The following is a 25,952-nucleotide window of genomic DNA, read 5'->3' as shown; positions in this document are numbered from 1 at the left end:
GAAGTAGATTGCCGGGCCTTTCTTCTGAGGCTCCTCTGGGTAGACTCAAACCTCCAGCCTTACGATGAGCAGCCGAGGTTTTTACCACTTGCTCCACTCAGGGACTCCTAATGTGCATAGACTTGGCTGTTTTCAAAGTTACATCATGGAGCATGTGGAATGCAAGTTTAACTCTGGGGTATAAAGAACCATGGTGGGTTTTTCTTTAGACTTTATGGTTGTTATTTGCCAGCTTTAAAACTTAATGTGTTGCATCTGATCTACAATTCATTGAAGTCAATGTGGAAAGAGGGGCTAAAGCATGGTGAACACCAAGAGGACTTCTGATTGCTGAATTGATTTTTACCCTGGGCTGGTGCCAGATAAAGATAACAGCAATACACAGCATCGTCCTTATTGACCTCCTTAGATAGCCACATATTTCACTAGTGCTATATTCACTTTGGCCGCCAAAGTAGAACAGGCCAGCACATTATAATTTGTAATAAGTAAGGGGAGATAATTCTTGCTTTACAAAATAAAGTTAAAATTTAAGAAAATAAAGCCAGACCTCAATGGGCTTAGGAACATAAGACAGAAAGCAATTTATCAGCAGCAAGCAAGGGGTAGGGTTGCAAATATACAGAATTGAAAAAGAGGCATCAGCTTGCGCAGAAGTTTGCAAACTGTTGAAGTGGTTGTTGTTGGCATCAAATAAAAAGAACAACACACAGGAGGCATTAATTAGAAGTGAAAGAAAAAAAATTGAGAGTTTTGCCAATTTGCCAGCCTGTGTGCCTCCTGTCCGAATGATGGGGAATACAAGAAAAGGTTTAAAAGTTGAATTTGAAGGCATATGTCTTTTTCCTGGGAAAAAGAATATGATGGCTTATGTGGTCAGTTCCAAATAAGCCTGTGATATTTTCCTTCTCATAAGCGAGGAAGAAAATTATTCCATCCAAGTGCAACTGAATTAAATTTGAACTTCCTGAAAATTTATCAGTTGATAAGTCAGGCTTTAAGTTCAAGGATACATTCCATGCCTAACCCTCATTTTACAACTTTTGGAGATAAATTTTCCTTAGCACTAAAATCTTTCAAAGATAGTCTTGGTTGCAAAAGCAAATTGTTTAGAGGCATGCAGCATATTGGCCAGATGCTTCCAGTACATAAACTATTCTGTAAAAGTAAGGTAAGAATTTTTGGAAAGTACCTAATACTTTCAAACCAGTACTTTTCTATCTAGTGCTTTGAAACAGTAATGTTCAGCATATTTCTCTTGTTATAGAAAGAGTTAATACAGCTTCTCAAAAGTGCTTCTCTTCTCACAGAATATAGTTTATATTTTTGGAGAATTTGGCACAGCCTAAGTTACAGCTTAACTGATTTGCTCAGTAGAATCCAACAATAAGTTATTTCCCCCCTCCCATTTGTTCCTAAGTGTTTATTAGTAAGAATAGCTACAAAATGTCAAGGGAAAAAATATTATTCATATTATTTTACTTTCTTCAAGACTTCACATCAAGGTATCTAAATGACAGCCTTCTTCACAACTGCTCCCAACTGGCAGCCACCCCTTAAAGAATTTTAGGAACACTCCAAGTTCATTATCAACTCACTAGTCCTGCCCAAGCCAGGATGGTGAGGCTTTGTCTCACGTACTTTGGACATGTTATCGGGAGGGGCCAGTCACTCAGGAAGGACATCTAACTTGGTAAAGTAGAAGGTCAGTGAAAAAGAGGAAGACCCTCAATGAGATGGATTGACATGGTGGCTCCAATAATGAGCTGAAATATAGCAGCATGGTTAGGATGGCGAAGGATAGGGCAGTGTTTCGTTCTGTTGTACATAGGCCCTGTAAGTTGGAACCGACTTGATGGCAGCTGACGACAACAACAGCCCTGCCCAGTCTAAATGTATCACTGCAGGATAAGTGGACATGGGACTTAATTCTTGCTTATGTACAGCAAAATAAATGCTAGATACAAAACCCAGCTTGGGACATGAAGCTTTTTTAGCTCCCCTCCAGAAATTAGTATTTTTAAGTTTCCGACATTGAAAAGAATACAGACATAGAAATCTATTCAGTGGAATGTATTACTGTGATTCTAACTATTCCTAAACAGCCTCAGCTGCTACAAACTAAGGTGTAGCAGAGAACCAAACCAAACCAAACAAACAAACTCCAAGATGACAAACCTCTGCAGATAAATAATCTAGTGTACGGCGAGGCCCTGGTTCTGATTCTTAATTTTCATCCTATTCCAGAGCCCAAGGTGTACATTTTGATAAATTATTTGTGGTTATTTTGCAGATATTTCAGTAGCTACACACACGTGTATTTCACAAAGTATTAGCCAATGCCTATTTTTACATAGTTCTTATAGTCTAAAAATAACTTTAACTTTCATGTCTTACCAAGACTGTCACAAGGGAGGGTAAATCAAAGAAAAACTAGTTTGGGAATCAGTGAGGAAATGTTTAACAGGCCTGCTGGGGGTTCTTTTAATGCTCTCTTGGATCTCAGATTAAATTATTATACTTTCTGTGTTGTAGTCTTGAGTCGTTTGTGCATGAAGACAAAGGCAACTTCAACTTGATATTTCTGTCATCCCTGCTGTGGGAAGAGTCCTTTTCCTGGTTTATAACATCAATCACTCTTGCAATAAATCTTAGTGGTGGATATGGTCATTTAAATCTCCACCTGCACAAACAACAGAAAATAAGAGAGCTCATAAATCTCTACGCTAGTGATTAACAAATTTTGAATCCTCGGCAAAGATATTATGATGGAGGGGGTCTCACTAATTCATTAATAAAGACTGATTTGCTGACAATCTGTTTAGTTTACAGCATAGGGGGAAAGCAAACAAGACCCTGCTAACAAAACAAAACGTTAGAGGTTAGTGAATTCCCAGCTGAGCCCAGGATTAGAGATATGATATCTTAATGCAGAAGAGGGGTGCAGACTCTGAGCCAAAAGCTTAGAAGCTGCTCTTATGTTTGACTCCAGTCCCTCATCTTCAATGCCTTACTGCAAAGAAATAAACGTTAGAGAAGAACTGGTAAGAGAGATTCAAGCATTCAGTCTCCCCAGTTTAATTTCATTCAATCCCTTGGTTTCTGGTTCTCCTTGCTTTTCTAGTTACTCCCCAGAAGATATTCTTATTCCCCAGGAAGGATGGTTGGGGCTGGGATTCGGGCTGGCAAAGAACCTTTCCCAGAAGGATACTCCTGCCCAGTGTTTTGTAATGTCAGCTTCACCTGCTGGGAGCAAAGGGAAAGGAAGGAAAAGGCAGAAGAATTTGTCCCTTAGGTAGGCTGAGTCAGGGAGGGAAACTTTTTAGAGAGGGAAGTTCCTAAATCATCAGAAACCAACAGAGGGGGATGTGTCAGAAGAAGCCCAGGCAAGGTGATGCCTGAGAGCAACTAAGACTTTTAAGACACTATTAAATGCATTTCTAGAAAGAAACTTAGGGAAAAGTTTTAATTTCATTAAGAAAACATTATCGATACACAAAGTATTTTTCACACAATCATATTAGCCTTTCTCTTTCTCTGTCTCACACACACACACTAAACTGTGGTTGTGCAATGGTCGAGGGTGTTTGTGTACACACTGGCAGTTCTTGGTATCTTTAAAGTGACCAGATACAGAATTTTTTTGTATTTTCTCTGTCATCACCATAAAGATTCTATGAGGCACTTTTTTTTTTTTTTAAACCCAGGTAAACTGAGAAGATACCTTGGTAAAGGCATAGAGTCTTATGGGGTGCTGTCAGGAGGCAGGCGATCCCTACTTGGATTTTACTTGGTGTTTTCCTGGGGGAGAGCAGCGAGATTTGTGAGATCTGTGGGTGAAAGGCCCAAAAAGAGCAAGAAGATCTGGTCGTTTTCCTAAGTTCTCAGAACAACCAGCTGTCACCTCTTAAGAGGTAAACAGGCTTTAGGAGATGAGCAAGAGGCAAAGGGCTGTGGGTGGGACTTGCTTCTCCTCCACCAAGGCGACACTGGAAGAAGGTATTTGCTGGTTGCAGTTGAATTACTTTTCAAGTTGGAAATGAGGGTACGTGTGTGAGGGAGAGCTTCCCTCCTGCTGTGAAAGGGGTCTAAGAGTGTAGCTGGGGCCCGAGAGGCCCCTCCCCTGGGCTGCAGGGATCCGCCTCTCTATTCCCCAGATAAATTCCTAGTGTCCACCAAATTCCTCAGCGCTCTCTCACACTCCCCTACGGCCACGACTCCGGGGGTGGGGAAAGAGAGCGCCCGTCTCCTTCTCAAAGAAGAAGCCTTCGCGATTCTTCCCCACAGTTCTGCGAAGGGGAATCGGTGTGAGGCCCAACCAGATCCCCCAACTCCTAACACGAAGTGGCTACTCTAGACTCAGGGGACCACTGGTCTCGACGTCTCGGTCTCTTCTCTTTCTATCCTTCTCTCTTCCTTTCCCTCTCACATCCTCTCGCACAAACATGTCCACCGGCTCCCTCAGCGATGTGGAAGACCTTCAAGAGGTGGAGATGCTGGAATGCGATGGCCTGAAAATGGATTCGAACAAGGAGTTTGTGACTTCCAACGAGAGCACCGAGGAGAGCTCCAACTGCGAGAATGGGTCTCCCCAGAAGGGCCGAGGCGGCCTGGGCAAGAGAAGAAAGGCACCCACCAAGAAAAGCCCCCTAACCGGGGTCAGCCAGGAGGGGAAGCAGGTCCAGCGCAACGCGGCCAACGCGCGCGAGCGGGCCCGAATGCGGGTGCTGAGCAAGGCCTTCTCCAGGCTCAAGACCACCCTGCCCTGGGTGCCCCCGGACACCAAGCTCTCCAAGCTGGACACGCTCAGGCTGGCGTCCAGCTACATCGCCCACTTGAGGCAGATCCTGGCTAACGACAAGTTCGAGAACGGGTACATTCACCCGGTCAACCTGGTAAGTTACTCTTGCGCCTAGTCTGGGGAGGCTACAGCCCCGGTGGCCCTGTCCCAGCGCGCCCGTCGTCCTGTCCCCTCCGCGCCGTATGTGAGTGCGCGCGGGGCTGGGGGCGGGGTGGGGTGGGGGGGACTTATACACCTCGGCCGCAGCCGGCCTACCGCCTCTAGGGATCGGTTGCTGGAGGTCCCCACACAGCCCACGCTCTCTTCCCTACCAGCCGCGGAGCAGGGGTGATTTATGCGCGTGTTTGACGTGGCAGCCCAATTAGGGTTTTGCAAGTGTATTAAGTTGGCAAAGTAGAGGGGTCCTCCGTGCCCGCGCCATCCGAGCTGGCGCGGCGGGTTGGTGCAGGACAGGGACACTGACAAGATGCTGCGCGCCCAGGAGGGGTTTTCCCGAGTTAACTTCATTGTTTACCAGAGGTTGCTTTTGCTGTGTCGTGGTTGCTTTATTAACTCTTTTATTCGTCTTTCAGCGGAAGACTAGAACTTGATTTCCCCCTTCTAATTCTTGTAAACAAAAATCACACCATTCATTCCTTTCTCAACTACATTTAGGCCCATCAGATCAGGACACATTCATACCCCCCATAATTATCCATGTAGGTCCCCCAAAGGCGCTTCACTTTAATAGGTGCACTAGCATTTTAAAATCCCAGGTGATCTGGCAAATATCAGCATAATCAGTATCTTCTCAAGAGTATTTGTGCAATAAACGGGATTTTAAAATGCCACTCTCATCCAAGATTTAAGAACATGTTACCTTTTTAATCTTAAAACGTAATGCTCGTTGAACCTAACGTTTTAAAAAATTACAAAAAAAACCAGAATGCTCATTGAGCCTGTTTTCTCAAATACGCTTTACAGTTTAAGAAATCCATTTTAATTTCTTTTTCATTTGATTTAACTTTAAAACTTGCAGGCTCTAAAGAAAAACAACAACAACTTACTACTTCCTCTGTTTATATATGATAAGAAAGGGAGATTTTTCTCTTAAAAGTCAAGTCTTATCAGTCAGCACTGGCGAGAGAGGTTTGAATTGTCTTCACACAGAATTGGGTTCAGGAGTTGAGGGGGGCTGCAAACATACATTTTGCCATAAAAAATAATTTTATCCTCAAGTTAAAAGTTTATTTTTTTAAATGAAACGAGGAAATAGCTTTTTTAAATCTGAAATTAAAATGAAAGTATTGCCTAGAACTTTTAAAGTTGCAGCTGCCGTCATCTTTATATAACCCGTTGCCATCGAGTTGACCTTTGGGTTAGCAGCTGAGCGCTTAACCATTGCGCCACCAGGCTTCTTTTATCTTTATACAAGAAAGCTAAATGAGCTTTATTAAAAAACAGCACAGAAGAGAGTAAAGAAAGCTACGCTTCCTGAGCTCAGCAGTAAGACAATGTTAAATGAAATATGCGTGCCTATTCTTTTATTAGCGTTTATTTTTTTCCCCCTAAAAGCTAGCTATTAATTTAGAAACCGGCCCAAGCACGTTTGTGATGGAGGAAACCAAAGTGTGATGGAGGAAAGTAGATGGGGTGACGGCAAGAGGGTCTGGAAACCTGACCGCGGCCCTAAGAGGGGCCCGGAGGGCGCCCGCCCCGAACCCAATAGGTGCAAGGTCCCCCTAGGCTTCCCTGCCCAGTGTCACTATCGCCTCTGCTTGCAGGCTATGTCAGACAGGAGCCGCCTTCGGCTTTCCGAAGGCTTCCTCTCTCCGTATCCAGTACAAACCCACTTTGCTTTTATGTGAAAAGCCTCACGCCACCAGAGCTGTGACTTGGCGCCAATGCTGCTTTTTGCTCTATCCCAGCCATAAGACGGTACTAGGACATCGAGTAAATTGCAGAGATAATTGGTCTCTCCAACCCAGTGCGTCCCTCCACCGCGCCCCCGCCTTTCCTCTCAACCTCTGAGCCCACTCCAGCACCTCCTTCACCGCCACTTACCTCCTCCACCCTCTTGTCTCCTGCAGACGTGGCCCTTTATGGTGGCCGGGAAACCCGACAGCGACCTGAAAGAAGTGGTGACCGCAAGCCGCTTGTGTGGAACCACGGCGTCCTGACCTTGGAGGTGCGAGCCTGGGAAAGGCGCGCTTCCGGGGGGAGCGGGCCCCGGGAAGGCGACCCCTGCCCTCCCTGCTCTCTGTCTCTGCTTCCCCCTCGCAACGCTCCTCTCCCTGTCCTACCCCGCGAGAACATTTTACAGCGACGAGGAGATTCGTTTCCAAACCAGAGGAGATCAACTGTACTTACAAAGATTCCCATCTATTTAACTTTATTAACTTCTACCGTGAATGACTCTGCAAGCCTTGCTGGTCCAAGTGCAATATGTATTATAAATATATAAATCGATAATAAGAGCCTATCAATGTGTATCTTTTGTACAATATGTTGTAAAATGTAGATCATAGAATAGCTGACTTTGACAGTCACATTTATAAAGTAATTCACTTAAAGATATATATATTTTTCGAACAAGTTTTGCTACTTTCGAAAATAAATCTTTCTTTATATTGCTAAATTCCCTGACATCGGTGTAATTTTTTTAAAAATTATTTGAAATAGAAAAATGGAGGAACAATGGGGAAATTTGATAATAAAATTGGTCCCGTCAAACCTGAATCTAAATTTCTAGAGATAGAAAATGATTAAATATGATTTCCACTATGATGATTTGGATCATATTTTGCACTAAAACCTTAAAAGAAACTTTTGTCTGTCAGGTTTGCAGGTTGCTCTTGAGACAGAAATAATATAACTGTAAGCAAAGAATGGGCAAGATTAAAGTTATCAACAGTTACACAGTTCAAGAGAAAAATACAGGAGAAAAGAATAATCAGTTTGTCATGTATCCCAAAGTATAATAGCTGACACAAGCGGGAAGGTAAACGCCACCTTTTATAACTTTCCACGCATGGACATGAACCCAAACAATCCTTATTTGCAATCTAGCGAGGAAATAATGGGAGCTATGGAGAATGTAAATTCCATAACCTTATGATGTCTTTTATGATTTTCAAAGTGCGCCAACATACGTTACATATTTCCTGTGAATTTAGTTATTAATTAATGCATTCTAACAATAATAAACATGCATCCCTACATTTCGGTTGTGGTTAGCCAGTGAGTACAGCCCCCGCCACGACTTCCGGCGGACTGGGTTTTAATTTAAACATCTTCCAGGCTACGGAACAGCTCGTTGGGAAAGATTAAGTTGAGATAAACAGAGAGGCGAGGCCGAGGAGCCTGGGACCGGGCTCCCTCGCTGCCCCAGCGCAGCCCGCGGCTGCCGATGCGCCAGATGCCACCGGGGCTGTTTAATGTTCGGGGTTATGACCGCAGTGTTTACAAGACGTCTTCGGTTATTTATACTGTTATTCCTCGCAGAGGGCCTTGAAACTTCCGCTTCGTTTGCTCTTTCTTTTCGACTGTTTTTTTCCGCCTCCTCGGCTCAGTTTGGTACCTGGATTAAGAGCTCCCTCCCTCTCCCTCACTTACCTCTAACCGACACCAAAGGCCGGTTAAGGGCCATCAAAGAAGGAGCCGGCGAAGTTGTCGGGACTAGGGAACCGCTTTGCCCCGGCACGTTCTCTGATAGTTACCATAGCTACCAAGTGCAATTCCCCATCCTCCAAGAGCTGAGAACTTTGTCGACTCCTCGTCCAAGTGTCTGTCATTTGCACGTCGGAGGGCTTTTCATTTGTCTGTCAGGTCACCCCCTCCCCATTTAATCTTTAAGCGCGCATTTCAAGGAGCTCTGGCTACAGCCACTTTCCCCAAATCCGGATGCTGTGCCACTTTTATCAGAGGGACAGTGCCTTCGCCTCGACCTGTCCAGAGTTCAAGTCGGCAATGGGTCCCAGAGAGACTTGCCTTTCAGGTTCAGCAGATTTTCCAAGCACCCACTGAAGTTTTTACATACCGAATGTCCCACGTTCTGAGCAACCTGAGCAGACTACGCAGATGGCCCGGTAGAGAACTAGTCTCTCCTTATTCATTCTCTGATGGCCCCAAACTGCATGTTTGTTTTGTTTTGTTTTGTTTTTAAGTTCTATGTCTCCTACCTATAATTTGAAACCTTTGATTTAAGCACGAGGCATGACCTATCAATATGGAACACTTGAGTTGAGCCCCGGTTCTGCCTCAAGCTAGCAGTTTCCTGAAAGGGCCCAGATCCTTCCTTTTCTCACCTCCGGAAATAGTGATAATGGTGATGACAGTGATAATAATAATCATAGTCATACTTACTCTTTTGTTTCACGAAGACTTAGTGGGGCTCAAATGACATTTGAGCTATGCGATCATTTTGTAAAGGAAAAGCTTCTTGCAAATGTCAATTACTTTTACTAAGTAGGAGCCCTGGTGGTGCAATGGTTAGCCGCTTGGCTGCTAATCGAAAGGTCGGAGGTTCCAGCCTACCAGCGGCTCCGCGGGAGAAAAGACATGGAGATCTGCTCCCCTAAAGATTACAGCCTAGGAAATCCTATGGTGTAGTTCTGCTCTGTCTTCTAGGGTGTGTATTCACTGGATGGTACCCAACAAGTGGCTGGTAGTGTGCTCTCTGTGGCTAGGCCTGAATTCATCAAAACTAAAAAGTCTTAGGCAAGAAGTTCAAAAAATGTACAAATGATTATATTTTTATTGCACAAACCAAAACACTTATCTTCAATGCAGTGTTGAAAGTTAAGATCTCTCTCTTTCTTTGTGTGTGTGTGTCGCCTTCCATCCCTCCCCAGTGTTCTCCAAATTTGTCCAGAGCTTTCTACCAACATGGCTATTCCCTAGACATCTAGAAATCAGAAAAATTCAGAAAGCAAAGAAAGGGCTTGAGACCATCAAATAGGTGAAGAAAGATATTGGTGTCTCTGGCTCTCTGGGTGCCAAGTCCACTCAGAGGCCTCTGCAACGGAGCCTGGGCATACTCAGGGGCGCCAAGGTATTCAACTGAATGGAATGAGCATCGAGGTGGGAATGACCCCCATCTAAGCATCCCCACTTTCCTCTGGGCCCCTCTTCTACACCAAATGGTCAGCACCTCCAACTTCACCTTTGGCTTCCTTGTGCCACCCCCAGCCTAATCTGGTACACAGTGTTAGCGCTATATGAATAGGAGGCTTGCAGCTGCCGGAGAAGATGTGGGGATCCCCTTTACTGCAAACCAATGTAGTTGAAGGTGAGTCCTGTCTGTCACTTCTTGGTCATGACTTGAAAGTTGCTTTCGGAAAGAACCAGGGGAATGATCTAAGCACCTGTGGACGCCTGAAGGGGAAGGAAGCATCTTAAATAAGCATATCTGCCGGTTTTCAGGATAAACAGACAAATATTCAAACTGGACTGTAACTTGTGCGGGGAAAGTCCTCTCTCTCTCATTGTTTGCATAGCTTTTTACAGGCAACCACGCAGTTGTTGCTAGCAGGCTTTCCCACTGTCAAACCGGAGGCTTCTTTCTGAAAAGAGAAGTATAAACTATGCTCCTGTACCTGCTGGTTATATTTAGTCAACAGTGCAAAAGTCTGCCCAAGGAGACCTTCAAACTAGTGGTGCTTCATTTTTTATCAGAATCACCTGGAGGGCTCCTAGAACCAGACTGTCCGGAGATCCTCGTTCAAGGGGTCTAGCGTGGGTACTGACAATTGTATTTTTAATAAGTTCCCAAGCTGTGCTGATGTTGCTGGTACAGGACACACTTTGAGAAATACTGTTTTGGGATCTCTCTCCTTAGAGGAACAAAAAGAGTTAATTTAGAGGGAAAGAAAATATTTGGAAATTTTTTCTTAAAAGGATGCATTTTCTAGGCTCCACTTTAATTTTCTATTCACTCAACGATGGCATGCAGTGGATTCTTAATGCTTAAATACTAGTCTGAAAATCAAACCACTGGTCTTCAGAAAATAAAAGATTTGTACCACCTTGGTATATGGAAATGTATGCGCTCATCTCGCGTCATCAAAGACAGATTTCACCCTTGCGAACCGCCCCCCACCCCCCGCCGCCAAAAGAAAAGTGGCTGGTGGAGTCGATTCTGACTCATGACTACCCCATGTGTTACAGAGCAAAACTGCTTCGTTGGGTTTTCTAGACTGTAATCTTTCAGGTGGTGCAGTGGTTAAGAGCTCTGCAGCTAACCAAAAGGTCAGCAGTTGGAATCCACCAGCCGCTCCTTGGAAACCTTAGGGGCAGTTCTCTTCTGTCTTGTAGGATCGCTATGAATCAGAATAGACTCCAAGGCAATGGGTTTGGTTTTTGGAATCTTTCAGGAAGTAGTTCGCCAGGCCTTTCCTCCGCAGAACCGAATGGATGGGTGCTAACAGTCAACCTTTAGGTTAGCGGCCTATTGCAAAACGCTTGCGCCACCCAGGGACCTACTGCGACCCCTGGAGGGGGGAATCTCAGTGCCAGGGACCCACGCCCCTGCCATTCCTTTGATGGAAGAGGGTTCCCTAGGACTAAGCCGAGGCCAGGTAAGATTTCCCCCATCACTCTAGTAGGGGTAGGTTGATTTGCTCTGGGCTGGGTCCGGAGAGTGGCTTCTGAGACGCCGGCCAGGGGTTGAGGCGGGGATCGCCGGGGGCTTTGGTGAGCGCTTTGACGCGCGCCGGCAGGGGAGGGGCGGAGCGGAGAGGTGGAGTACTGAACCGCTCCTCCGCGGCTTTTCTGCTCTGGAACATATTACGGAAGTAGGTAGGAGGAGAAGGAAGGAGACTCAGATTCAGAATGCTAGCCGACAGACTCCCGCCCGTCCCCATCCTTCTTCAGTGCCTCCGCGGAGACAACCGGGTGCGTGCGCCGCTGCCGGCGAGCTCTGCGCAGACGCGCTGCCGCTGGCAGGTTTTGGGGTTACGGCCCTGCAGGGCCGTGGAGGGAAGGCGCGGGCGGGACACACTTGGCCAGCAGAACATCTTTTCTCAGTTTTGCATCCTTCGCCCCAAGTGCTTGCTTTGCTTTTCGAAACTCGCGGATGCCAGCGAAATTCTTGAGAGCCTGTCTGGCTTCCCCCAGGAGTCTAGGCTCGCCGTGCCTTTGATCTTTAGATATGGGCCGGCTCCGCTGGTCCACTCTCCTCTCTTTTCATAGAGGGATTAACCACTCCAGGCACTGGGTTTAAGATCCCCTCTCAGGGTAGAGGGAGGAGCGAGAGGGTGGGAAAAGGCGGAGAGAGCAACCGTTTTGAATGCTGCTGAGGTTTGAGACCAGAGAGCACCATCACATGATCTTGTGTACCCAGTATAGTGGCTAACATGGGCTCACCATGAGTCGGAGTAGACTGTATGGCAACTAGCATATTGGGAATGGCTGACCCCTCAATAAATGTTGAATCGCGAATGAATCATTAACTCTGAAGCTATGAAGAAGGAAGCAGATAAGATAGCGGGCAGTTGAGGCAAAGAAATTTACAGTGGAGCTGTTGCTATGGTTAAATTGAACCTGAACGTCTTATGTTGAAGTCTACATATTTGAGAAAAGAAGAATTAAAGCGACCAGACACGATAGGAGTGGATGGAATCAACTGGGGGTGGGATGTTTGAACTTCCTCCCCCACCATTCAGATGCAATATGTTCTTTTCCCTTACAGTAGAAGGTGACATTTTAAGTTTTGAATTAATTATAATGAGTTATAATAACTCATTATAATCATAATGATTTATATGAATTATAATGATTCTCTTAGGCTGGAATAATTAGTTTAAAAATACTTTGAATAATGGAAATAATTTGAGACACTTTTTAAGGTAAAATGTTAACATGACTATATTTTAAAATCAATCCAGTTGATAACAAGCAAGTAATTTCTTGCCTTTTACAGGTGTAGGGTAGATCCTGGAATAGTGGAAAGATCTTTGGACTGAACCCTTGGACAAGATACTTGACCTCTCAGGATTCTGGTTCTTCCATCTGTAAAATAGATAAAATAATGACCGCTTTGGTAATATAATGTATGTGGACAATGCTTAGTACATTATAGGCACTAATTAATGCTGGTCCCATAATTCTTTTCTCCTTTTCTTCTGGTCATTAAGTTATAAACCCGAGTGCCTGAAAGCATTATATTATTTTCCCTATGTAGTTACCTAATGAATAGCAACCAGTAGGAGTCCCTGGGTGGCGCAAATGGTTAAGAGCTGAAAAGTTAGCAGTTTGAACCCACCCAGAGGTATCTCGGAAGAAAGACCAGGCAATCTGCTTCTGAAAGTTCACAGCCATGAAAACCCTGTGGAGCACAGTTCTACTCTGAAACATATGGGGTCACCATGAGTCAGAATCCACTCAATGGCAACTGGCGGCGGTATAGCCAATACCAACCAAAAAAACCAAACCCAAACCTGTTGCTGTAGTCAATTCCGACTCACAGCAAGCTTATAGCAACCCTATGGGGCAGAGTAGAACTGCCCCATAGGGTTTCCAAGGAGCAGATTGTGGATTTGAACTGCCAACCTTTTGGTTAGCAGCCAAGCTCTTAACCAGTGTGCCACTAGGGCTCCCCATGGGGAATAATCACCTCTAAACTGTTCAACTTGGTCTTGGGGTCATTCACTAGTGAATCTCATCCAGAATTATTTTTCTTCTTTTACACTTTATGTGAATACCACCATTTTTTATTGTGTGGCCTTCTAATCTCTGATTTCCAGGCATCCATCTCCCACTCAGATCCCTCATGGTGCAGTGGTTAAGAGCTCAGCTACTAACCAAAAAGGTCAGCATTTCGAATCCACCAGCCACTCCTTGAAGTCCTGTGGGGCAGCTTTACTCTGTCCTATAGGATCGCTATGAATTGGAACGGACTCAAAGGCAATGGGGTTGTTTTATGGGTTTTTACCTCCCACTCAGTAGATTCTTTCTCTGCCATTTCTTTTCCCTTAACAAGAATACATTCTCTTGTTAAGAGAAAGGAATAAAAGAAATCTACGACATCTTTAAACCCAGAATAATTTTTGAATCCCACAAAGGTCATTTGGTTACAAGGAACAAAGATCCATTCCAACAGACTCAAATAAAAAAGGGAATGAGTTATTGTAAAGATAACTCAAGCAATCTGGCTGCCATCTGCAGGCAGAAAAGAATCAGTAGCCAAGAATTGGGGAAGATCTACCAGGAAAGTGAAAAGTCAGTCTCTGTGGGCACCTATCTCTACTTCTCGTTGCCAGTCTTCTGCATCTTCCCCACTGCAACTGGAAATTCAGTGCTGGCTCACTTTCTATTTATCTTGAATTTTCTATTTCGTATGGGTTGGTTTGTTAAGTTGTTGACTCCAGCCCCAACTCTACAGGAATATTCAATTGCAGACTTCACTATCCAAAATTGCAGTCTTGTTAGGTGCCATCTGGTCTGTTCAACCCATAAGGACCCTATGTACAACAAAAAGAAACACTGTCTGGTTCCTGCACCATCCTTGAAATCGTTGTTATGCTTGAGCCCACTGTTGCAGTCACTATGTCAATCCATCTCATTAAGCATCTTCCTATTTTTCGCTGACCCTCTGCTTTACCAGGCATGATGTCCTTCTCCAGTCACTGGCCTCTCCTGATAACATGTCCAAAGTACATGAGACGAAGTCTCACCATCCCTGTTTCCAAGGAGCATTCAGGCTGTATTTCTTCCAAGACAGACTTGTTTGCTTTTCTGGCGGCCCATGGTGTGTTCAATATTCTTCACCAACACTGTAATTCAAATACATGAATTTTTCTTTGATCTTCTGTATTTATTGTCTAGCTCTTGCTAGAAGCGATTGAAAGTATCATGGCTTAGATCAGGTGCACCTTAGTCCTTAAAGTGATATCTTTGTTTTTAACACTTTAATGAGTTCTTTTGCAGCAGATTTGCTGAGTGCAATACATGGTTTAATTTCCTGACTGCTGCTTCCATGAGTGTTGCTTGTGGATCCAAGTAAAATGAAATCCTGGACAACTTCAGTCTTTTTTCCGTTTATCATGATCTTGCTTATTGGTCCAGTTGTGAGGATTTTTGTTTTCTTTATGTTGAGGTGTAATTCATACTGAAGGCTGTAGTCTTTGATCTTCCTCAATAAATGCGTCAAGTCCTCTTTGCTTTTAGCGAGCAAGGTTGTGTCATCTGCGTATTGCAGATTGTTAATGAGTTTTTCACCAATCCTGATACCTTGCTTTTCTTCACATAGCCCAGCTTCTCGGATTATTTGCTCAGCATACAGATTGAATAAGTATGGTGAAAAGATACAACCCTGACACACACCTTTATGAATTTTAAACCACACAGTATTCCCTTGTTCCCTTGAATGACTTCCTCTTGGTCTATGTACAGGTTCCACATAAGCACTGTTAAGTGTTCTGGAATTCCCATTCTTCATAATGTTATCCATAATTTGTTATGATCCACAGAGTCATATGCCTTTGCCTAGTCAATAAAACACAAGTAAACATGTTTCTGGTATTCTCGGCAAGCCTAGCTCCACCGATAAGTGCCCGGAGGCACCCCACTCCTGGTACCAAATTCTGTCTTAGTTATCTAGTGCTGCTATAACAGAAATACCACAAGTGGATGTTTTTAACAAAAAGAAGTTTATTTCCTTACAGCAAAGTAGGCTAAAAGTCCAAATTCAGGGTGTCAGCTCCAGGGGAAGGCTTTCTCTCTCTCAACCTTCTCATCAGTGTTCCCCCAGACTAGGAGCTTCTCAGCGCAGGGATCCGGGTCAAAGCTCTGCTCCCGGTACTGCTTTCTTGATGGTATGAGGTCCCCAACTCTCTGCTTGCTTCCTTTTCCTTTCATCTTTTGAGAGATAAAAGGTGGTGCAGGCCATACCCCAGGGAAATTCCCTTTACATTGGATCGGGGATATGACCTGGGTAAAGATGGTGTTACAGTCCCGCCCTAATCCGTTTTTAACATAAAAGTACAATCACAAAATGGAGGCCAACCAGACAATTCTGAGAATCATGGCCCAGCCAAATTGATACACACATTTTTGGGGGGACATAATTCAAACCATGACATTCTGTTTTCAGCCAAGATCCATCCTGACATCAGCAATGATATCCCTTGTCCCACATTCTCTTCTGAATCCAGCTAGAATTTCTGGCAGTTTCCTGTCATGTACTGTGGCAACTGCTTTTGAATGATCTACAGCAAAATTTTATTTGTGTGTGATATTAATGATATTGTTCGATAATTTCTGAATTCTATCAGATCACCTTTCTTTGGAATGGGCACAAATATGGATCTCTTCCAATTAGTTGACCAGGTAACTGTCTCCCAAATTACTTGGCACTTTTAGTGTTGCATCCATTTGTTGATACATCTCAGCTGGTATTCCGACAATTCCTGGCACCTTGTTTTTTGCCAGTGCCTTCAGTGCAGCTTGTACTTCTTCCTTCTGTACCGTTGGTTCTTGATCATATGCTATCTTCTGAAATGGTTGAACATCAATCAATTCTTTTTGGTACAGTGATTCTGTGTATTCATTCCTTCCATCTTTTTTTGATGCTTCCTGAATCTTTCAAGATTTTGCCCATGAGAATCCTTTAGTATTGCAACTCAAGGCTTGAATTTTTTCTTCAGTTCTTTCAGCTTGAGAAATGCTGAGCGTGTTGTTCCCTTTTGGTTTTCTAACTCCATGTCTTTGCACATTTCATTGAAATACTTCACCTTTGTCTTCTGGAGCTGCCTTTTGAAATCTGTTCAGCCCTTTTACTTCCTCATTTCTTCCATTTGCTTTAGCTACTTGACTTTCAAGAGCAAGTTTCAGAGTCCCTTCTGACATCCATTTTGGTGTTTTCTTTCTTTCCTGTCTTTTTAATGACCTCTTGCTTTCTTCATGTATGATGTCTTTGATATCATTCCACAACTCTTCTTGGTCATTAGTGTTCAATGCGTCAAATCTATTCTTGAGATGGGCTCTAAATTCAGGTAGGATACACTCAAGGTCATACTTTGGCTCTTGTGGACTTGTTTCAGTTTTCTTTAGATTCAACTTGAACTTGCATATGAGCAGTTGATGGTCTGTTCTGCAGTTGACCTCTGGCCTTGTTTTGACAGATGGTATTGAACTTCTCCATTGTCTCTTCCACAGATGTAGTCGATTTGATTCCTGTCTATTTTATCAGGCAAAGTCCATGTGTATAGTTACCATTTATGTTGTTGAAAAAAGGTATTTGCAATGAACAAGTTGCTGGCCTTGCAGAATTCTATCATTCGATCCCTGGTGTCGTTTTCTTTCACCGAGGTCATATTTTTCAACTACTGATCCTTCTGTGCCTCCAACTTTCACATTCCAATCACCAGTAATTATTAATGCATCTTGACTGAATATTTGATCAATTTCAGACTGCAAGAGTTGGTAAAAATCTTCAGTTTCTTAATCTTTGGCATAGTGATTCGTGGGTAAATTTGAGTAATAGTTCTATTAGCTGGTCTTCCTTGTAAGTATGTAGACATTATCCTATCAATGACAGCATTGTACTTCAAGACAGATCTTGAAATGTTCTTTTTGACGATGAATGTGATGTTATTCTTCTTCAATTTGTCTTTTCCAGCGTAATAGACCATATGATTGTCTGATTCAAAATGGCCAATACCAGTCCATTTCAACCCACTAATGCCTAGGCTATCCATCTTCATGCAGTCCATTTCATTTTTGACGACTTCCAGTTTTCCTAGATTCATACTTTGTACATTACACATTCCAATTATTAATGGTGTTTGCAGCTGTTTCTTCTCATTTTGAGTTGTACCACATCAGCAAATGAAGGTCCCGAAAGCTTGACTCTATCCACGTCATTAAGATCGACTCTACTTCGAGGAGATAGCTCTTCTCAGGTCATATTTTGAGTGCCTTCCAACCTGCAGGGCTCTTCTTCTGGCACTATATTAAACAATTATCTGCTGCTATTCATAAGGTTTTCACTGGCCAATTTTTTTTTTTTATAAGTAGATTGCAAGGACCTTCTTTCTAGTGTGTCTTAGTCTGGAAGCTCTGCTGAAACCTTGCTACCATGGGTGACACTGTATTTGAAATACTGATGGCATAGCTTCCAGTACCACAGCAACACGCAAGCCACCACAGTATGACAAATTGACGGACGAGGGCTGGATTTAAGAAATTGCAACATAGATTCAGCTTTCCTAATTTTCTTCATGCATTTGCATTTCACAGAGCACATTCATTTACGTTATCACATTTCATCTTCAAAACAACCTTGACCAGGAGATATTATTATCATCTCTAGTTTTCATATAGGGAAACTGAGACTCAGAGAGGGGAAGTAAATCACCAGAAGCTTTATAGTGAGTATGAGGCAGAATGCTGAGTATAGAATCATCACATTTTATGAAATCTGAAATGGGCTCCCACCTTGAACATAGGAAGATCACCAAAATAAATTAGGGAAGTTTGTGGCCAAAGTAAGATACACCTTTATTTTAGGGTTATATCCTAGCATTATATAATAACCCTAAGAAAGAAAGAAATCCTGTTAATGAAAGCATGACAGGATGTTTCCTTATCACATAGTAATTTTACTTTATACTTATTTAAACACTTCTTTTAGGCTTATGCAGAAATGTATCTTTAGCTTGTATCACTCTTAAAAAGAACTAGTTGCCATTGAGTCAACTCCAACTCCCCATTTGTGTCAGAGTAGAAGAACTGTGCTCCATAGTGTTTTCAGTAGCTGATTTTTCCAAAGTAGATTGCCAGGGCTTTCCTCTAAGGCTCCTCTGGGTGGATTTGAACCTCCAACCTTTCAGTTAGTGGCCAAGCACATTAACCATTTGTACCACCTATGACTCATATTACTCTTAGGGAGATATAAAAGAAAATTAAAGAAATAGGAATAGGAACAAACTTCCTCAACTTGATAAAGAGTATCTATAAAAAACTGACAGGGCTCCTGGATACCTATAGGGAGCAAAAAATGAACTTTGGCCTAAGTCTCACCCCTTATACAAAAATTAACTCAAAATAGATCGTGGCACTGAGCTTCTTCTGTTAAGGGTAATGGAAGACCTTGGATACAGACAATGGTAATGGCTGAGCAACATGATGAACATAATTAATGTCACTGAATTATACATGTGAATAATGTTGACACCAAAAGCGTGATCTATAAAAGGAAAAATTGATGAGTTGGACTTCATCAAAATCAAAAATGTTTTCTCTGTAAAAGACCCTGTGAGGAGGATGAAAAAACGAATTACAGAGTGGGAAAAAATACTTCCAAACCACAAATTCAACAGAGGGCTGTCATTTTTGTGTTGTTTGGGGCTATTGAGTCAATTCCAACTCATAATGACCCAATGTGACAGAGTAGAAGTGCCTCATAGAGTTTTCTAGGCTGTAATCTTTATGGAAGCAGATTGCCAGGTCTTTCTCCTGTGGAGCTGTTGGTAGGTTTGAACCTCCAACTTTTTGGTTAGCAGTCAAGTGCTTAATCGTTGACATATCAGGGCTCCTTAACAAAGGACTAATATCTAGAATATATAAGGAAATCTCATAACTCAACAGTAAACAAGAAAACAATTCAATTATGACATGGACAAGACATAAAGACACATTTCACTAAAGAAGATAAACAGATGGCAAATAAGCACAAGAAAAGATATTCAGTATGTATTAGTGAATAGAAAAATGCAAATTAAAACCACAATGAGATGTCACAACATACCTCCCAGAATAGCTAAAATAAAAAATAGTGACATCAAGTGTTGCCGAGGATGCAGAGAAACTGGGTCACTCATACATTGCTAGTGGGAATGAAAAATTGTACAGCCACTCTGGAAAACAATTTGATAGTTCTTGAAACACCGAACATGCAACTACCGTTATGACTCAGTAGTTACACTCCTGAACACCTATCCCAGAGAAATGAAGACTTGTGTTCACACAAAAGCTGAACCTTGGTTCTTATAGCAGCTTTATTCATTATAGCCTTAAACTGGAAACAACCAAGATATATTTCAACAGATGAATGGTTAAACAAACCATGGTACATTGATACCATGGGCTACAACTAAGCAATGAAAAAGAATGCATTGTTGATTGATACACACAACCTAGATGAATCTGCACAAGATTATGCTGAGTGAAAAAAAGCCGATCCCAAAAGATTACGTACCATATTGTTCCATTTATATATAATTATGAAATAACAAAATTACAGAAATGAGGAACATATTTGTGGTTGTCCAGGGTTAAGGAAGGCATGGGGAGAGCGGAAAGTGGATGTGGCTATACAAATGCAATATGAGGGATCCTGGTGGTGATGGAAAATCTCTACTGTATCAATGACAATCAATATCCTAGTTGTGATATTGCACTATAGTACGCAAGATGTAAAGAGCCCTGGTGGCACAGTGGTTTAAGCACATGCTGCTAACCAAAATGTCAGCGGTTTGAACCCACCAGCCGCTCCACAGAAGAAAGATGTGGCAGTCTGCTTCAGTAAAGACTTACAGCATTGGAAACCATATGGGGCAATTCTACTCTGTCCTATTGGGTCACTTGAGTAGGAATTGACTTGATGGCAATGGGTTTGGTTTGGCTTTTGTATGCAACATGTTACCATTAGGGGAAACACGGTAAAGGGTGATATAAAAGAAAATTAGAGAAATAGGAATAAAGAACTCTTTCTGTCTGGGGTCTTTCTGTATTATTTCTTACAATTGCATGCTAATCTACAATTATCTCAAAAAGCTTCATTTAATAAAAGCTTTGCTAATCTGAGAGATCAAAATGGTGTGTCACATTTGTTTTAATTTGCATTTCTTTAGTTATAAGTAGATTGAGCATCTCTCATTTGTATGTAGGTTATATTTTTTTATCCTATAATCTGCATGTTTTAATGCTGTGCCCAATTTTCAATTGGCCTATACTTCCATACGGATTTTTTAGAGCTGCTTATTTATTATAAAAATCTGCTTTTTCTATTATATGCATTGTAAACAATTTCTCCCACTGTGTCATTTATCTTTTTTTAAAGAATTCGTTGAGTTTTAGTAAATTTATAGCGTTATATGACCATTTGCAAATTCAGTTATTGAAAACTTTTATCACTACAAAAAGTTCCCTTATGCACAAATGTAGTCAAAATCCTTCTCAGCCCTGGTCTCAGGCAATCACTGAACTGTTTCTATAGTTCTGTATTTTCTAGAAACTTCCTATAAATACATAAAATATGTAGTGTTTTATGTCTGGCTTTTTTTTCACTTAGCACAATGTTTTTTTTGTGAATCATTTATGTTGGTGCATGTATCAGCAGTTTGCTCCTTTTTATTGCTGAGTAATATTCCATTGCATGGATATAACACATTTTGTTTATTCATTCACTAAATGATGGATATTTAGCCTATTTCTGGCTTGGAGCTATTATGAATAGTGATGTTATGAAGATTCACGTTTAAGTCTTTGTGTGGAGATATGTTTTCATTTCTCTTGGGTAGATACATAGAAATAGAATTGCTGGGTAGGATGGTCAAGTGTATGTTTAATATTTAAGAAACTGCCAAACTGTTTTCTAGTGGTATCATTTTACATTATGATCAGCAATGCTGAGCATTTCAATTTTTGTCACTTATTGTGGTGCTGTGAACTATTTAATATGCCCCTTCTAGCACTAGTCTTTGGAACTCCCACCAAATGACTGAATGCGACTATGCAAATGAGGTGCTTGTGGCCCACCAAGGGGATTGGATAGCTTAGTAATAATGTAAATAAGATGCATGGCACCCTTGTGGGGGGGGGGGGGAACCATGCAAATAAGGTTTATGGAAACCTAATGAGGGAATTGGCCAGTTTTACCATACCACTAGGCTTAACATGAGCCATCCCAGAGGCGGAGAGGAGAGAATCTCATCACCACCAAGAAAGAAGAGTCAAGAGTGGAGCTCATCCTTTGGACTTGGGATCCCTGAGCTGAGAAGCTCCTGGAACCAAGAGACCAAGACAGAGAGAGTTGTAACACCAAGACTTCCGGAAGTGATGGCAGAGAAACGGCAGCAGCAGAGGCAGGAGACTGGCAAGAAACCAGAAGACCTACAGGAGGTAGTGTAGTGGGCTTCCTGGCGCAAGGAGTGAGAAAGCTGAGTGCCTTCGGGCTAAGGCTTACTGGCGGAGCGGGTGCCTCGGGGCACTTATCAGCAGAGCTAAAAGAGTTTCGTAACACTTGCCTGAGCAGGGCAGAGGTGGAGGGGCCAGAGAGAAGTTTGCCCGAAGGCACGGCTGAGAAGAGGCTGTCCTGATGGAAGAACTGTATCCTGAGCATTCCTAAACCAGAATTGTAACCTGTTACTTCCCTAATAAACCCCATAAGCGTGAGTATTGTCTATGAGTTCTGTGTGGCCATTGCAACAAAGTACTGAACTCAGCAGAGAAGCAGAGAGTGCCGTGGGAGGGACAGTTGGTGTTAGAACTGGCAAAAAGTTTGGAGGGTGGTGGCATACCTGACCTCCGCCTCATTGGAATCAACCTCGGACTGACGATCTTCATTCTTCTTCCTCCTTGTGAAGTTAAAGGAGGTCAGACGCCACTCCCACTGTGCCATTTTTTACACTTATCTTTTAACTTTTTTTATAGCTCTTTCTGTATCAATGTTTTAAATACCTATATAATCGAATTCACCCATCTCTTTTCTTGATGGCTTCTAGAATTCATGACTTTCTTAAGAAGGCCTTTCCTACTCTAAGATTATTATTAAATTCTTTTTTATTACCTTTACAGTTTTTTATGTTAAAATCCTCTTCCACTTGGGATTGATTTCTGTGTGCAGGCAGTCCCAGATTACAAACAAATTCTGCCTCTAAGTCTGTCTTTAAGTCAAATTTGTACATAGAACAGTTAGGTATGGTTCATATCTAAAGTTAGTTATTCAAATATTTGTCTTAGTATATAGTATACAATGTACCTTTCTATGCATAAAAATCATTAAAGAAACACTTTGGATACACCAAAACATCTTTAACATGGTAATACAGTAATAATAATAATAATAATGTTTTGATGCACATCACAAAGTAATGCCTATTTGTTATTATAAAACATTGTATGTACCTCAGATTTTTCATATAATAGGCATTACAGAGGTTGGTTTATAACTACGGGTTGTAGGTAAATTGGATGTTCATAACTCTGGGAATGTCTGTATTATAGAAAGAAGAGATTCAACTTATTTTTCCCAAATAATTATTTGACCCAAAATAATTTATTAAATAATTCATTCCTTCCCCACTAATTTTAAATGTCAACTTTATCACATACACAATTCGCACATATGCTTGGACCTGTTTCTGAACTGTGTATTCTATTCCTTGTCTGTCAAAGTGAAGTGGTTTCTATTCAATTATATACTATTGCCTAACTTTTTATTTTATTTTGTATTTAATTCTGACTGTTAAAGAATTTTTTTTCACTTAACTGACAACATAAAGTAGCTGTACTCCTCCTAAATTTCAATTGACAGAACCAACAAATACAGAGAGTAGCAGAAGCATAAACAGCCCATCCACCTACTAAATACTCTAGAAGTCGCCCCTGGTTACAAAGCCCAGTAGCAGAGAACTGGTTGTGGACCACATCAAATTGTGGGTAAGATTCCATTTGCTCAGCTGTGTTGGGTTACTTACAAAAGATGATGTAAAATATAATTCTATCACTTGCTACTGTGTTTATTCCAACTGTATTACTGAGAACATTATATATTACCTAAGAAGGTGTCCCCACCAATTCCACTAACGTTCCAGAATACCATGCATGGTTGTGCCTCTCCTGCCAACTGGTTTGCTTTCTCTTTTCAGCGCTGTTGATAATATAGTGCATCATGTCTCCTTTTTCACGGGTGCTTGAAAGATCTTAGGCAAGTCATAGATACAAAGAGTACAGCAAATATTCAGGACTATATGCAAATTTGGCTCACTAACTCTACCATAGGATCCATCTTAGCTTTTTCATTCCCATTTCCCTTTGTCACATTCTCTTCTTTCACTTGCTTTTAATCTTATCCTGCCTCATATTGTCCATATGTGGTAGGCAGAATAATGGCCTCCTAAGGATCCACATCCTAATCCCTAGAACCTGTGAATATGTTATGTTACACAGTGTGGTGGTCTTTTTGATATATCAACCTGGCTAGGCTAAGGCTCCCAGTTATTCAACTGAACATTGGTCTAGGTGTTGCTGTGAAGATATTTTTGCAGATGTGATTAAAATCATAGTCAGTTGACTTTAAGTAACCAGTGTATTCTTTGTTTACATTGTTTTTAAATGTGCATTTCTCCCTTTCCATTTCCTCTACCCTCCATTGCTCTATTGAAACTCTAGTGGTGTAGTGGTTAAGTGCTATGGCTGCTAACCAAAAGGTTGGCAGTTTGAATCCACCAGGCACTCCTTGGAAATTCTATGGGGCAGTTCCACCCTGTCTTACAGGGTCGCTACGAGTCAGATTCAACTTGACGGCAACGGGTTGGGTTCGATTTGGTGCATTGCTCTATTTTAGGTCCAGATTGCCTCATGTCTTGGTTATTAGAATAGATTTCTCATTAGTGTCTTTGCTTAGGTCTTAGGATCACTTCCCAGATCAATCTATTCTACACTGAGGTCAAATCTGTGCCTTCCCATGTTTCTTGCCTGGCATTTAGGGCCCCATGGTCTGACTCTAAGTGCTTCCCAACTCTATTCCTACTTCTTCCCTATGCAAAATGTTTGCTCCAGGTAAACAGAAATGCTTTCACATCTTTTCCTGCTGCCTGGAATATTCCCACAATTACGGCTATATTTTGGTTTTGTAAAATTCTGTCCTTCCAAGGCCCAACTCAAATGCCACCCCCACCATGAAGCCTTTCCCAGTCATCCATGCTGGAAGGTGTAAGCTTCAGTGTGAGTGAGGTGGGTTCTAGAACAGTACCAATCAGCCTAATTAAGTCAACTAATAACTGGAGAAGGCATAACATTTGCGGGCTCACATCAATTCATGATCATTCAGTGAATTTATACATCTGCGCCAAGGGTGGATCAGCAAAAGGGATGTGGCTGACATAAAGAAGCAAAATCTCCATTACATATTCAGAACTTTACAAGAAGATATGAGGGCCAGAGGGAATTTGGTCACAAGAAAGGCACTTTTATGGCGGAATGGAGTTCATTAGGTTTTCATAAAGGTGAGTGAAGGACCCACTTTTATAGTCAGTGTCCAGTCAGAGGACAGAAACCACACAGTACTTTGAACAAGGAAAGTATAATTTTAAAATTTATTGACTGTAGCAGAGAATGAAGGACGTCTGGTGGTGAAATGGTTGAGAGCTCGGCTGCTAATCAGAAGGTGCTATGTAGGTTAGAACCCACCTAGTGGCTTCATGGGAGAAAAGACCTGGTGATCTGCTCCTGTAAAGATTAACCCACTGCCTTCAAGTCGATTCAGACTCATAGCGACCCCATAGGATTTCCGAGGCTGTAAATCTCTGTGGAGGCAGGCTGCTACATCTTTCTCCGGCGGAGTTGCTGGTGTTTTCAAACCACTGACCTTTCGGTTAGCTATCGATCACTTTAACCACTGTGCCACCAGGGCTCCTAGGAAACCCTATGGGGCAGTTCTACTCTGTCCTGTAGGGTTGCTATGAATCGGAATCGACTCGACCTCACACAACAATGGTAGCAGCAGAAGATTAACTATAAAAGGAGAATTCTAAAGAATATCTTAGAAAATAACAGGGAGAAGCTGGAAAAAAAAAAAAAAAGAATATCTTAAGCTTGAGGGAGTGTACCCACTGAAGGAACAAACTTGGAAGAGAGGCCGCTTATTCCCAAGGCTGGGATTTTGTCTTCATTGGAGAAGGCCATTGGATGGAGGAGTTCACTGGGTTGTTCTAGGCCAGAGCTGGTCCACAGCTGGTCAGAGCAGAGGCTGGCGGCAAGGAACTACAGCTGGGACTAGCAAGCTGGGATGCAGGCCTGCAGAGGCTGGCAAGCTGGGAACCGTGGTCTGGATCCACTGGGCATTAACCCTACAGGGTGCAAGGGAAAGCCATCCCAGGAGGTGCCGCACCTTGGAAGTTCTTGTAAAGCCACTTGAGGAGATGCCAGATGGAGATCTTGAAGGGAA

The 25,952-nt window shown here is 42.3% G+C and overlaps 1 protein-coding gene across 1 annotated transcript; it reads left to right on the top strand.

The window, feature by feature from the left end:
* Nucleotides 1–3,989: 3,989 nt before the first annotated feature.
* Nucleotides 3,990–7,418, top strand: TCF21 (transcription factor 21). Its single transcript, XM_004368907.2, has 2 exons — nucleotides 3,990–4,895; nucleotides 6,871–7,418. The coding sequence occupies exons 1-2, from the start codon at nucleotides 4,446–4,448 to the stop codon at nucleotides 6,958–6,960; spliced, it is 540 nt and encodes a 179-aa protein (XP_004368964.1). The 5' UTR covers nucleotides 3,990–4,445; the 3' UTR covers nucleotides 6,961–7,418.
* Nucleotides 7,419–25,952: the final 18,534 nt, after the last annotated feature.

Source organism: Trichechus manatus, unplaced genomic scaffold (assembly GCF_000243295.1).
Source record: "Trichechus manatus latirostris isolate Lorelei unplaced genomic scaffold, TriManLat1.0 scaffold00002, whole genome shotgun sequence".
Classification (NCBI taxonomy): domain Eukaryota; kingdom Metazoa; phylum Chordata; class Mammalia; order Sirenia; family Trichechidae; genus Trichechus; species Trichechus manatus.
The sequence above is the reverse complement of the archived record's forward strand: the minus strand, read 5'-3'. Positions and strand labels throughout refer to the sequence as shown.